Genomic DNA, 14,732 nt, shown 5'->3' with positions numbered 1-14,732 from the left:
TGAAGAAAGCTGAGCACCGAAGAATTGATGCTTTTGAACTGTGGTGTTGGAGAAGACTCTTTTTTTTTTTTTTTAAAGTTCTTTATTTTTTTTTTAATTTTATTTTATTTTTAAACTTTACATAACTGTATTAGTTTTGCCAGGACTGCAAGGAGATCCAACCACTCCATTCTAAAGGAGATCAGCCCTGAGTGTTCTTTGGAAGGATTGATGTTGAAGCCAAAACTCCAATACTTTGGCCACCTCATGCAAAGAGTTGACTCATTAGAAAAGACCCTGATGCTGGGAGGGACTGGGGGCAGGAGGAGAAGGGGACGACAGAGGATGAGATGGCTGGATGTCATCACTGACTCAAAGGACATGGGTTTGGTGAACTCCGGGAGTTGGTGATGGACAGGGAGGCCTGGGGTGCTGCGATTCATGGGGTTGCAAAGAGTCGGACACGACTGAGCGACTGAACTGAACTGAAAGTGAGCTTTATTCAGTGGTTAATTTATCCCCATCACTGAGATGTGATTCTTCTGAGGACTCCATCCAATGCTCCGTATAGTTCAAGATCTCTTCTCTAGGGCTGGTGGGAATGTGAACTCTTCCCAGCTCCGTGTGAGCTCTGAGAATTGTTTGGCCTCCTGCTTTCTGATGCCTTTTTGATATTTATGTGGACTTCCATTCCTTGCATGTGATCAGTGCTCAGCCAGGCTTGATAAAACCTCTCTGTAGACTTATGGACCCTGTTCCCTCTCTGTGCAGTTTCTTCCTCTCCAGTACTTTGCTTGACAAATTATAGGATCTCTGGCCTCTCTGGACTTGAATCTCTGTATCCTCAACTCAGCCTGACCACTGGGCTTTTTTGGGTTCCCTTTCCTGCTCGATAGCCTGGAAACTGCCTCAGGGCAGACAGTAAGGGCAATTGTGGGGTTCACCTGATTTGTTTTCCTTCTTTCAGCATTATAGGCTTGTGCTTCCTGTTGTCCAGTGTCTAAATAGAGTCATTTCATTTACTTTTTTCAGTTTATGGTGAGAGGGTGATTCCTGTGTCAGTGACTCCTTCATGGGCAAAAGAAGAACTTCTGCCCAGAATATGTTTCTGTTGGGTAGGAAGTTAATCCACTGTATTTCTGGAAAGGGGTGTCTTAGCTGCTCTGTGTTCACTTGGTTCTCAGGCGGCCCTCCCCTCAGCTGTCATTTTCAGCACTAGGCTTACATATCATGTAATTAGCAACCTCAGAAAAAAGCGCTTCTTTCTCATTAATTTTTGAAACAGCCCCAGCACTGCCTCCAATCATGCAATTGCCCAGTCCTAAACAATCTGGTCAGAAGTAGAATATGTGGGTTGGCCTGACACACATCAGAGAGTAGAATCCATCTCATCAAGACCATCTGAACTGAGAATGGGGAACGCATGTGTGATAGGCTATGTAATGACCCCCAAAGATGTCCACTTCCTCATCGCTGGAACCCATGAATAAGTTCCCTTATGCGGCAAAAGGAACTTTGCTGATGTGATTAGGTTAAGAATCTTGCAGTAGGAGATTATCCTGGTGGGCCCAACATAATCACAAGGGTCCTTAGTGATGGAGGTGGGGGCAGGAGGACCCCAGATACAGAGGGCAATGTGACAGTGGAGGCAGGGGGACACATTGAGAGATTTGAAGGTACAGTGCTGCTGGGTTTGAAGATCGAAGATGGGGCTCTGAGTCAAGGACTTTAGGAAACCTCCAGAAGCTAAAACAGACAAGGAAATGAATGCGGTCTAGAGTCTCAAAAGGAACACATCCTGATGACCCATTTTAGGACTTAAGATCCCCAGAACTATAATAGAATGTATCTGTGTCATTTCAGGCCATGGAGTTTGTGGTAATCTGTTACAGCAGCAAAAGGAAATGAATACAGGTGGTTCACAAAAGAGAAAAGCATGGTGTTATCAGGGGAGCGTGGATACTAGGCAGGCAAAACCAAGGCATATCCCCTACTCTCATGAGCTTCTTGCAATCAGGATTGCCGTGTCTCATGACTGAGTGGCAACATTCAAATAGAACACGGGGTGAATTGCCCAACCCCGCTGGAGTTGGGCAACATGGAGGTCCTGGCCCTAAGGGTGAAGTAAGTTAATACATGTTAAATATGTGAACAATGGGCTTGCCTGCTGGCTCAGACATTAAGAATCCACCTGCAATGCGGGAGACCTGGGTTCGATCCCTGGGTTGGGAAGATTCCCTGGAGAAGGGAATGGCTACCCACTCCAGTATTCTGGCCTGGAGAATTCCATGGACAGAGGAGCCTGGTGGGCTATAGTCCATGGGGTCGCAAAGAGTCAGACACGACCGAGCGCCTTTTACTTTCACTGTGAACAATGCCTGGCACCTAGTAGTCAAAAAAATTCGTTGTTTTCATTGTTGTCATTAGTATATTGTCATCATCACACCCCGTCTTTCTGGCAGTTTAACACTTGCCTCCCTTGCAAGATGAGAGGGTCGGACCTCCCCCTGGCCCACCAGTCTGCAGTTCCTTCCATCCCGACATTCTATAATCCTGGGGTTCTGCGACTCTAAAACTGGTTTTGACTGGCTTAAGAAGTGCCACATCACACTTCCAGTATTAAAATCATTCTATTTGCAGTCTGGGAGAACACAGGAAAATATCTCCAGCTTAGAAACTACAGTATCTCTTTCCCTTTGTACCAATTTTCAATTCCCATGGATGGCAGTGAGATTTATCAATATGTTTGAAGGGGATATGAAAACCTAACATTTGCATATATCATTTGCAGTCAGTTCCTCAACTTTAGCTCCCAATCAAACCCTTAAATGCATGTTTCTAGATTAATAGTCAGACCTGGCGGAACTGCATTAACAGATAGTTCAGCTTAAAAACCAATATAAAGGAAAAAAACTATTATAGAAGCCAGAAGGATGAACAGAGAGATTGAAATCTTACAGCTATTCACTTTCAGTGGTTAATATTGCCTAAAAGTGTTGATATTAATTGTCATGGAATCATTACAGATACACTGGCCCAGTCATTCAAGGAAATATATTTTGGCTTATCATCTTGCAGGCTGAGCTTGCATTTTCCAGGTTCCAGTGGCAAAACAATTTAATATCACATCTTCAAAGTAATTTTATTTGAATTGTATTTTTGCACTTTCATTTTAAAATGGGCATGCCTGATAGTTGGGGAGAACGGATTGCTATGAGTCAACAAGTGAAACCTGCTTATGAAGACTTAATAAGAAAAGTTCAAAAGCTAACTTGAATCTCTACCTCTCCTTCATCCCCAAACATCTTCACTGGCTTAGAGTAGAGGCGTTGGAGTCAGACTTCCTGGGTTGTAATCCTAGAACCAGTCATTCAAGTCATCTTGGCATACTTGGCATTACCTTGGCATCTTGGCATAACCTTGGCATAGTTACTTAACCTCTCTGTGCCTCAGTTTCTGCATCTATGAAATAGAGATAATATTAATATTTACTTCCTAGGGTTGTGGGGATTAGAAAAGATAGTATGTGTAAATGGTCAAAAGAGTGTTGGCATACAGTAAGCATTCAGTAAATATTACCTGTTATTATTTGGGATGCACATTTCCATTCAGTCAAGGACATTTAAATCTAAGCACAGTATTAACTGAAATTCCCTTATAGCACCTGTGAGCTTTGTAATCATTGAGGGAAACTTCATGAAGACATTGACCAATCTGATTTGCAGAAATGTAGGAAATCTCTCTGAAGCCAATCCATCATCTGATTGGATTAGAGAAGCAGTAATTCGATGTCATTTCAAAGGAACATATATTGCCTGTGGCTTCTGTAAATCACTCACTTAGATGTTCATCCATTCATTCATTCAAAAAGTACTTATTATTCAGAATGTACCCTACTGTGGGCTAGGCATTGTGCCAGGTACTGGGAATATGGTAGTGAATTAGCTGGATAGGGTCTTCATCTGTGGAGATTCTGCTTGGTGATACAGACAAAAAGTTGAGCAATCAAGAGGAAACATTTAACAAATTTTGATTAGGGATAAGCAGAAGATGGACAAAGTTCTCATGGAAATAGTAGGGAGGGAAGCTACTTGGGATGGGAGAATCCGGGAAGTCTTCTCTGAGCAGGTAACATTTAAACAGACCTGAGAGATAGAAAGGCAACAGCCACGTTAAAAAGTGGAATCCCATTGCAATGTTTCACAAAACACTTTCTCTTAACACTAGAGTGATCCATATTGTGTGATAGGATGGACTGACATTAAAGGGAGATGGGAAGATTCACTGTGACTTCCGCTTCCACTCAGGAGATGTTCATCCTTGGATATCCCCTCCCTACCTTTGCCTTGTGAGCTCTGATCCTTTTGTAATCTTTATAATCTGTCTCCATGATCCCTGACAATCCACACTATTATGCAGCTCATCTTTAGGGGATTGACTTGGGTCCTTCCTCAAGTCCAACATGGGCAGATGAAATTAATCAGGATTCACCCAGTTACAAGTGACAGAAAACCCAACTCAAGGAGACTTGAGCAAGAATGGAGTTTGTTAGCCCAATAAAAAATGAATGGAAGATCTAAATAGACAGTTCTTCAAAGAAGACATACACCAGGCCAAAAAGCACGTGGAAAAATGCTCAGCATCACTAATTCTTAGAGAAATGCAAATCAAAGCTACAATGAGGTGTCACCTGACATTGGTCAAAAAATCTACAAACAATAAATGCTGGAGAGGGTGTGGAGAAAAGGGGACTCTCCTACCTTGTTGGTGGAAATGTAAATTGGTGCATTATAGAGAACAGTATGGAGGTTCCTTAAAAAACTAAATATTAATTTCCATATGATCCAGCAATCCCACTCCTGGGCATATGTCCATAGAAAACCATAATTCAAAAAGATACACACACTCCAGTGTTCATTGCAGCCCTATTTACAATAACCAAGAAAAGGAAGCAACCTAAATGTCCATCCACAGAGGAAAGGATAAAGAAGATGTGGTACATATATACAATGGAATACTACTCAGGCATAAAAAGAGTGAAGTAATGCCATTTGCAGCACCATGGATGGACCTAGAGATTGTTATACTGAGTGAAATAAGTCAGACAGAGGAGGAAAAATATATCGCTTATATGTGGAATCTAAAAAAATGGTGTAAATGAAAGCAGATTTACAAAACAGAAATAGAGTCACAGATGTAGAAAACAAACTATGGTTACCAGGCAGAAAGGGGAGGAGGGATAAAGTGGGAAACTGGGGTTGACATATACACACTACCATATATAAAATTGGTAACTGAAAGGAATTACTATCGGGCTTCCTTCATGGCTCAGATGGTAGAGAATCTGTCTGCAATGCGGGAGACCTGTGTTCGATCCTTGGGTGGGGAAGATCCCCTTAAGAAGGGAATGGCCCATTCCAGTATTCTTGCTTGGAGATTCCCATGGACAGAGGAGCCTGGTGGGTTATAGTCCATGGGGTCACAAAGAATCTGACATGACAGAGCGACTAATACTCACTTTTCACTAAGGACTTACTGTGTAGCACAGGGAACTCTGCTCAGTGCTCTGTAAAGACCTATATGGGAAAAGAATCTAAATAAGAGTGGAGATATGTATATATGTGTGTATATATGTGTATATGTGTGTGTGTGTATATATACATATATGTATAACTGATTCACTTTGCTATGAACCTGAAACTAACACAGTTTTGTAAATCTACTTTACTCCAATAAAAATGTTTAAAAAGGATGGAGTTTATTGACTCCTATCACAGAGGATGTCAAGAGTGGCATTAAAGTGTGGCTGGATCCAGGGGCTTCAGCACTGCTGTCAGGACTCTCTCACCATTTTGACCCTGCTTTCTTCTGTGTTGGCTTTGTTCAGAGGCAGTTTCTTTTCATGTGGTGAGTTCTAGAAGATTCAGGTGTTTGTCTTCCAAGGTCCAGTCCAGAGTAAAGAAAGCTCAGCTCTTCTAATTGCTCCAGCCAAAGTCCCGGTTGGTTTTGACTGGATCACATGCCCAATCTAGAAACAATCACTATAGTCAGGCTAAGAGGCATTCTGACTGGCCAGGAACACTCCTGGAACTCAGAATGCAGTGAGCTCCAGTTGGACCACATGAAGTAAGAGTGTGGGAGGGCTGGCTCACCAGGGAAAGTCATGAACAATTAATAGCCACTATGTTAAATTAAGGGGACTCTACACTACACATCAACCCCTAAAATCGAAGCTAATTGGAAAGATTTCCGTGTGGTTTTAAATGCCAGAGCATTTAATGTACTACCCTCTGGAGCTGAAGAGTGAGAGGCAAACGTATTTCAGGGTAGATTTCACGGAGGTAACATCGGACTTGAACTCCTAAATAAAAGGATGGATTTTAACTGTTGGGAATGTAGGAAGGGCATTTCAGATTGAGGCACTGACTTGAGTAAAGGTGTAAAGGCAGAAAGTTACAAGGTTTTATCAGAAAATTGTGAAAACATATGCTGGAAAAGTTTGGATCCTAATGCAGAAGAACTTAAATGACCAAACTATCTGAAAGTCATGAATGATGAGGGGAATAAGCCAGCAGACCAGACCCAAGGTACTGATGTCTTTAATGTTGAAGGATATAAGAACTTCGTGGCTTTTATAGATCAGGGGACATACTCAGTAGAAGCGGCACCATCAGGAGGATAACCTGGATGAGTGGCTAGGATGGTTTGGAATGGGTAATATGTCCAGAGGAGAAGCGTGAGCAATTGTCAGGAAGCTGGCTCCGTTATCCCCTTGGATCTTGGGGTCTTGATCATCCCTGGATGGTTCATTTCTTGTCCTTCCACATTTTATAGGCTAAATCCATTCTGCAAGGGTTTCTGGAGGATTCAGGCTATAGGGTCCAGGATCTGAAGAGCTTCCACTTGGTAGGACTTGGTGCAGCCCTGTGTGCCATGAACATCACTGAAATCTCACTTATAAAGATCTTGGAATTCAGGTAACCAAAATACTAGTGCACAGAGTGGCAAATGATTGATTGTTGGTTGATTCATTCATTAATTTATTCATCAAGGTGTTCTCTGCTTCCTGCTGCTTTGCAACCTTTCTGGGATAAAATAGGGAGTGAGATTAGCTGGATCCTTTCTGGTGCTGAGCCTACCTACCTTTTGCATATCTATTTTGGCTGGAGAGTCTCCTAGGCTCACACTATATCCCTCCCTTGTAACCAGGGTGGTGGTGGCCAGAATCGGGACCCTGCTCTGCAGTACCCAGGTCTTGGCAGAGTTTAAGAGGAAGGCAGAAGTTGTGTTTGGGGAGCCAACTGAGTGGTCCAGCTTTGTCTTGCAGGAGCTTGGGACCATTGCAGGTAAGAGGCAGCTTGAGCATGCCTTTCTCCCCCTTTCCAACCTTAAATCTGGGGACAAAAACAAACAAACAAAATCCTTGGCCACGTATAGTGAACATCCATAGAGTTATGATAGAACCTAGATTTCATGACTTCAAGTTGCAGAAGGTGGGGATCTGCAAGTCTGCTTTTAAACAAGCTCTCTTGGTAATTCTGTGTAGCTAAAGTGGTTTAGAATGTTATTTAATTGGCTCCAAAATAGATTTATACACAATTTAAAATTTGTGTAAAGTGAAGCTCCTTCTGGGCATAAATTTCCTTGTAGGAGACCAATCAGGGCTAATGTGACCCACATATTTTCTTCCTGAGTTGATTAAGGAACCTAATTCCCCAGAGTGACTTTCAGGGCCTTTTGTAAGGAATGATGTTTGCCTAGAACATGCAGATCTGTACATTACGCAGTGCCATTAATAAAACAAACGGAGTTCTGATGGCTTGAATTAAACCCTCTGATTCCTTTTTCTCCCCAGCTGGATTAACTAAGGAAGAGCTCCGAATGCTTGATAAGGATTTGATGCCATATTTCCAGCCATCAGCAATCAAATGCCTTCCTGATGAGATATTCAAAGTAAGTACTCAGTTCTTCAAGGAGAATGGGAGCTGACCCCATTTCAAATCACACAGGGAAGCAGATGGTGGGTGTTGGATTCTAGGGACCTACAACCTGCTTCTGCTAATAGGGCCAGAGGAGAGCTATGTGCCAACAATGGATGGATCACAACATAATTTTAGCTATTTTTGTTTTTAAAGTTTTTTATTCAATTTTTAATTTATCTTTTATTTGTGTCTATTTTTATGGTTTCCTTCTCTTCACAGCCACTGGCACTAATTTTCTATTTATGATGGAATGACAGGTGTATATTCCCTTATCCCAAACCCTTGGGATATTTCAGAATTTGGAATTTTCCAGAGTTTAGAAAGATCACTCTGTGAATCTACAGTATTGTAACTGAACACCCTCAGCAGTGTCTGGGGGAAGCACCTTGTAAGCAAGTACATTAATATTTCTGTGAAGAAATCTGTGACAAATCACACTAATTGGAATAAATAGAGACTATAAATGGTTTCATATCAATTCATGTCAGATTTTGCTGGCAAATGAGTTTGTCTTAAACTTTGGGAAAAACTTACAGGTTTCAGACTTTTTTTGGACTTCAGAATTGTAGATGAGGGATGACATTTCCATTAACATTTTCTTTTAAAATAAATTTAAGTGAAACATTTAAATTGATTTAAAGAAAAGTATTAAGAAAGCCACAATAAGATAGGTGGTAAACAGCTATGGAAAAAATTGAGAGGGTTGGAGTGGATCTACCGAGGATAGGGAAGCAGATGTATAAGATTATGAGAGGGTTTGGTAGGGAAGTCTGCTCTGATGAAAAGTGACTCTGGTGTTCTTGTTTGCTGGGTAACTTGGAAACATATTTTGTCCACCAAAACTGGATAAGGCACACCAGGCTAGACAAGCTCGCATGATGCCACGTCATTGGTTCTTTTTAAGACAAGAGAACAGATCTTGAACCACTTCAGGACCAAGAACAGTTCCCAGCACAGACCAGGTTTGAGCGCTGTTTGAAAAGTGAAAGTCACTCAGTCCTGACTCTTTGCGACTCCATGGACTATACAGTTCATGGAATTCTCCAGGCCAGAACACTGGAGTGGGTAGCCATTCCTTTCTCCAGGGGATCTTCCCAAACCAGGGATTGAACCCAGGTCTCACATTGCAGGCGGATTCTTTTCTGTCTGAGCCTCCAGGGAAGCCCAAGAATACTTGGAGTGGGTAGCCTATATCCCATCTCCAGAAGATCTTCCTGACCCAGTAATCAAACTGGGGTCTCCTGCACTGCAGGTGGATTCTTTACCAGCTGAGCTACCAGGAAAGCTGTTTAGGGGAAATAAACAAGCAGCTGTCCTTAAAGCCCATTCAGCTTTTCTTCTGGGGGCTCTGCATGGGGTAGGCAGCTTGGTCCTTGAAGTTGGCATGTTGCTGAGCACGCTCTCCTGGTCTTGTTTGGAATGTACTTTGCAGCTTACCTTTTCTGAAAATTCCTAGCGGCCACTTACATTGTGGTAGGCTTCAGCCTAGGTGCTAGGGTGTAGGTACCAGACTAGGTTCCCATGGCATGCACTGGTGAAGGCATATAATGCAGTGCCTTCAGGGGCTTGAAAAAGTAACATAAGAATGTAGTGGCCTGGGTAGGGATTAAGGTGAACTGGAGAGCCAGTCTAAAGCTGGGAAAGCTGCTTCTCATCTCTGGCACAGGATGCAATGCAGTGTGACTGTGTGGGTCTAGCATTGCTGCCAGATCGTCCTTTTTTTTTTTTTTTTAGAATCCTGAAGTCTCGTTTTCATGTAACATCTCCTGATAATTAAATGTTGGAACCGCTTTGAATTTATTTTTTTAAAACAGTTTAATAGACCTAGGGTTGCAAGCAGCAACATTGGAAGAATACATAATTTTTATAATGCAGACTCTGTGTTAATGGTAGATGTAAGGTATAAGCCAGAAGTGCATGTCTGCTGTGTGTGTGTGTTTGGTGAGAGGGAGGAGGTGATGCTGAATTTTGCAGGACAGGTTAGCTAGGTGAGAGGGAGGGACAGTGTTCCAGGCAGAAGGATGTATTGCCTCCTGGGGGTTACACATATGGCTGTCCATTCTCCAGGAGTGAAGTGTGCCAGGAAGGAGTGAGGGATAGGGTGCTGGAGAGGGGGGCAGGACTCAGAGCTTGAAGGCCTTATTGTGTAAAGAGCTTGAATTGCATCCTGGACAGGGGGCAGAAAGGGTTCTAAGCAGGGGAATGACATGATTCCAGGGAAGCACCAACCTGGACAAGAAAGAATAATGTGAAGGAGTAAAGACAGGGTGAGAAAGCAGAACCCCCTTCCTCAGAATCTTTGGGACCCTTAGAAAATGAGCAGGATGACTTTAGAGGCACCTGACATCCCATCTCATTTCACACCCACGGGAACTAATCACCGAGTCCTCTAAGGCAGAAGTGATTGCAGAAAGCATCTTGTTCAGGGCCCTTGAGCAGAATTCCCACTGCTGTGTGTCTATAGCACACATCACTAATAGATCACTGCACTTACCCTTTGTAGAACCCTTACCGGACTCACCTGTGATGAATTGAGAATCCACATTGGAGATAAGTTCTCTGTGCAATCCCACATCTAGTCCAAAAGCACAGAGAGGCTGTGGAACTTACCCAAGTCACACAGCTAGTGTGTGGCAGAGCTGGGACACAGATTAAAAGCTTTGCCCTTAGGTGTGTGTTTTATCCACCACATCAGTGTTCCTCCGGTGGGGGACTTGAAGCATTGTGGGCAGGGTAACTTGCACTGCATTAAACAACATTAAGTTGCCTTATAAACTCTCTTTTACTGTTGATTACTTCAAGGAGGAAATCTCAATTTGGAGCTAAAAAAAATATATATATTACATATATATTTAAAAGAGGCCCCAGGATCAAACATTGTTGGCCAACAGATCTAGCTAGAGTTGTTTTGCTTCTTCTGGCATATTTTAAACGAGTACTTATTGCAAGTCATCCTAAGTTTCCGTTTTTGGAAATTGCCATTAATTTTTTTTTTCATTTTATAATACATCTATATTAGTAGTGAAAGAGTGGTCTGATTTTAAGGAAAAATCCTGAAGAGTAGCACAGATGAGAGATACATGGGTACCGCAAAGTTGTGCGGGCCCAGGGCGGATGCCCGAGCTTTGGGAAAGTTTCGGAGGGGCGCCTCTGAGGGCGCTGTCCCCTTTCCCCCTGCAGGAGCTGTCGGCCGAGCAGATCGCCTCCCTGGGCCCTGAAAACGCGGCGGCGGTGACCCCAGCCCAGCGCCGGCAGCTCAGCATGTTGCAGCTGCAGAGCCTTCAGCGGGCGATAGATGGCGCCAAGGCTCGCTCCTGGCTGGATGCGCCTCCGAGCGCCAGCCCCGCCCGGACCCCCTCCTCTCTTTCTCCTCCAGGTGAGCGGGACGGACCCAGCCCCACCTCCCACTCCCAATCCCCCTTCCTCGTCTCTCGGTCCGCCCCGCCTGAGATGGGAAGGCGAGAAGGCTCCCAAAAGTCAGGGTGGGGTCTCTGACGGTCTTTGAAGAGCCTGCATTCAGAGAAAAACCCACAGTCCGTACCAAGCATATGTAAAGAATGGTCAACTCCGGAGCACTTGCAAGTCTTGGGATGGGGGGAGCTCTTAAAAATTGCCAGCCCCACGGACCCCACCCAGAACCCACTGAATCAGAATTTCTCAGGACTTAAGCCCTTTCAGTGGTTCCTTTGCTCCTCCATCCTTCTCACCGTCCAGGATTAATAAATTCAGTCGATATATTTTGGGCACCTACTATGTGCTAAGCCTGCTGTAGGAGCTGGTGAGTAAGGCAGGTGAGGTTCTCTCGTAATAAACAAGGAGATTTCAAATCTGATTAAGACCAGGGAAGGAAAGCAGCAGAAGGAAGTGGTGGTGACGAAGAAATGAGCTGAGCGGAGGTGTCGGGGGTGGGGGTGGCGGTGGCTTTCTTTCCCGGTTTTTTTTTTCTCCCTGCCTGTCTCCCCTCCCCTCCCCTCGCCCTCACACTTCTTTATGACTCCTGTCTTTAGTGAGCACCGTCTTTGAACAAAGCATGGTGCTCGGCTCTGGGGAGGCAGCTGTGAACAAGCCAGATGTGTCCTCTGTCCTTGTGGAGCTCCCAGTCCAGGGTGGGGGTGACGGAAGCCCCAGCACCCAGGCGACCATGAGGCAGTACGAGGGGTGCTGTGATCCCAGGGATCGCAGGACACAGGGATCACTGGGGAGAGGCAGCTTCCTGGGCTTCGGGGAGGGGAAGCTGCGGTGGAAACCTCCTGAAGACTGATTTCTAAGCTGCAAACCCAGCTGGAGAGATACCCCGGCCACGTGGGGAGTGTCCCAGGTGGAGGCAAGAGCGGATGCAAATACCCAGAGTTCAAAGAGGGCTGGGGCCTCACCATCTCCAGGTATCCCCCCTCCACCTCCCCCCTTGGGGATGGGAGGATGCCCAATTTCTGCAGATGGGAGCCATGCCCTTTGATTTATTACTATCTTTAAACTTTTTCATTGAAATATAATCTGCATACATGTAAAAGTTATTTGAAAATGCTGCAGTGTTTTGGGTCTTATATAATGCACACAGTAGACCATGCACATGGTTTAAAATACGAAAAGTCGGAAAAGCTGTGAAGTGAAACATCCACCCTCCACCCGCTGTTCCATAGTCACCCAGTTCCCCTCCTCAGAGCAACCAGTGTTACCAGCTTGTGTATCTGTCCAGAGATATGCCATGCATATCCATAGATTATTCCTGTACTTTTACAAAAGCTTATTATATACTTTGTTCTGTGACTTGCATTTTTCACCTGAAAATTTACCTTAGAGACAGTTCCATGTCCGTATCTAAGAGCCGTGCAGTTCTTGGTTTTCTGGCTATGCTGTAACTGTCTTTAACTAGATCTCTATAGACGATAATTCAGTTGTTTCTATTTTTATACTGCTACAATCAATGCTGCAGCAAATGACTTTATATACTTTGCATCTGTTCAAGTATATCTGCAGGGTAAACTCTTCCAAGTGACACTGGGGGCGTCAGAGGGTCGGTGCATCTGGAAATTCTGATGCAGGAGAAGCCTAGATCCTCTTTCCTTCCATTCACCCCACTGGCCTGAGCTGGTCCTGGCAGCTGGGTGGACCGTTCCTGGGGGCCAGGCACTTAATCTTGTTTCCTAATCTTGCTTTGTTATCTGAACCACCTGGGTGTGATACTTAAAATCCAGATCCCCTGGCCTGGTACCTGACTTGCTGAATTAGAATTTTCAGGGGAAGATCCCCAAATTTGCATTTTTGGCCATCTCCCCAGATGACTCCTATGAGTCAGTTCTGGTACTTGCTAGTTCACGCAGTCTCATATACTTTGCCCTCCCACCCTTTGCTATTTGGGATCGTTATTCTTGTTTAGGGTTGAGCAAGCCAAGACCTAGAGAGGGGGGAGGTGCAGGGAGCTGGTGCGATGTGCCCACCCTCTGTGGGCTGCTGAGACCTCCTGTGAACTCTTGTCTTGTTTCCTTGTAGGAGCCTGGGTCTCCAGGGGTCTTGGGCTGGGCTACCTTCTCCTGGTCCTGATGCCCAAGCTCGTGTGGTGAGTGGTGTTTGCGCATCGCCCTGGGGCCCAGGCAGCTGGCCAAGGCACTTGCAGACCCCGAGGACGCTACAGAGGGTGGGAGTCCCCCACCCCGACTCAGAGCCTCAACGAGGGCAAGGAGACCCTGGGACTTTGGAACTGAAGAGGCACTGAAGGAAGAATAATTATTAAAATATGGTCTTGCACCTTCTTAAACTGGCTTGCATCCTCAGCAGGGAGACCTCATCTCAGTCTCCCTAGTTTTCCAGCCTGGAGACAGGGACGCTGGGGAGGGGAGACCATTTCCTGTCAACACCATGAAGACATTAGTACAAGTTAACACCCTCCCTCTAGAGGGAGATGCCAGCCAGCGATGGGTGCAGGCCAAGGCCCCTGGTTTCACCAAGGCCTGCTCTGGCTTCTCTTCTGGTTTTAATTTCCCTTCCTCGGAGATATAGGCCATATTGGATTTCTCCTTCTTAGATATTTAGCAGAGCTGAAATAAATGAATCCCGTAATAGACGCCGATATTCCTGCCTGATTGTTGGGACTAATTGATGTTTTTGGTGGGCATTGCATTGCTTGGAAATTAAAACATTTAACATGGCTCAACGTTAAATCAATTTAAAAATGCATTTTCCAGATACCTTCCACTTCCTTGGGAGTCAGCTGAATGAATGGCTGTTAAACTTTCAAAAATATACCTTTCTTGGTGGAGGTGGTGGCTCTTCCAGGTTTTAAGTGCTCTGGGCTTTGGGGATGGGTTGAAATAAAAGAAAAATACACTGTGTAAGTCAGTCACTCCTGCGATTATGGTGGAGCAAAGCAAATGTACCCAGTGGCCCAGTCCTTTTGGAAATTTGCAAGATGCTCGTGACCTTTGGCTCAGGAAGGCAGAGCTTAGGAAGGGGTGCTTTGCTACCTCCTGGATGTTATGCCTTCTCAAATTCAGCCATCGAAGTTGTTTCTCACGACATAGCTTAAGGTGGCAATTTTTTTTGGGGGGGAGGGAGAGTTCCCAGCCTCCACCGTCTGCAACTCCCCCAGCTGTTTGCAGAGATCACGGTCACTGGCATGTGAGTCAGTGTGCTGGCTATGGTTCTGATTAGTCAGGACCTGTGCTGTACCGGTTATTAATACAGGTAGATATTGTGGAGGCTCGCGGGTCTTCAGAAGTCTTGTGTGGTTATTACAGAAAATTAAAAGACTGGGGTGTGGAGGGTGTGGCCCTG

At 44.7% G+C, this 14,732-nt stretch overlaps 1 protein-coding gene across 1 annotated transcript in view; it reads left to right on the top strand.

Annotated features, from left to right (window-relative positions):
• OTOA (otoancorin) overlaps nucleotides 1-14,135 on the top strand; it is an 84,167-nt gene extending 70,032 nt beyond the window's left edge. Inside the window, exons 25-29 of the mRNA XM_006061832.4 lie at nucleotides 6,814-6,956; nucleotides 7,189-7,325; nucleotides 7,835-7,932; nucleotides 11,142-11,337; nucleotides 13,452-14,135. Coding sequence (XP_006061894.3) covers nucleotides 6,814-6,956; nucleotides 7,189-7,325; nucleotides 7,835-7,932; nucleotides 11,142-11,337; nucleotides 13,452-13,522 — 645 coding nt within the window. The 3' untranslated portion in view covers nucleotides 13,523-14,135. The remainder of the gene's footprint in view (nucleotides 1-6,813; nucleotides 6,957-7,188; nucleotides 7,326-7,834; nucleotides 7,933-11,141; nucleotides 11,338-13,451) is intronic.
• Nucleotides 14,136-14,732: the final 597 nt, after the last annotated feature.

Source organism: Bubalus bubalis, chromosome 24 (assembly GCF_019923935.1).
Source record: "Bubalus bubalis isolate 160015118507 breed Murrah chromosome 24, NDDB_SH_1, whole genome shotgun sequence".
NCBI lineage: Eukaryota > Metazoa > Chordata > Mammalia > Artiodactyla > Bovidae > Bubalus > Bubalus bubalis.
Note: the sequence above shows the minus strand (reverse complement) of the source record. Positions and strands in the feature narration are given on the sequence as shown.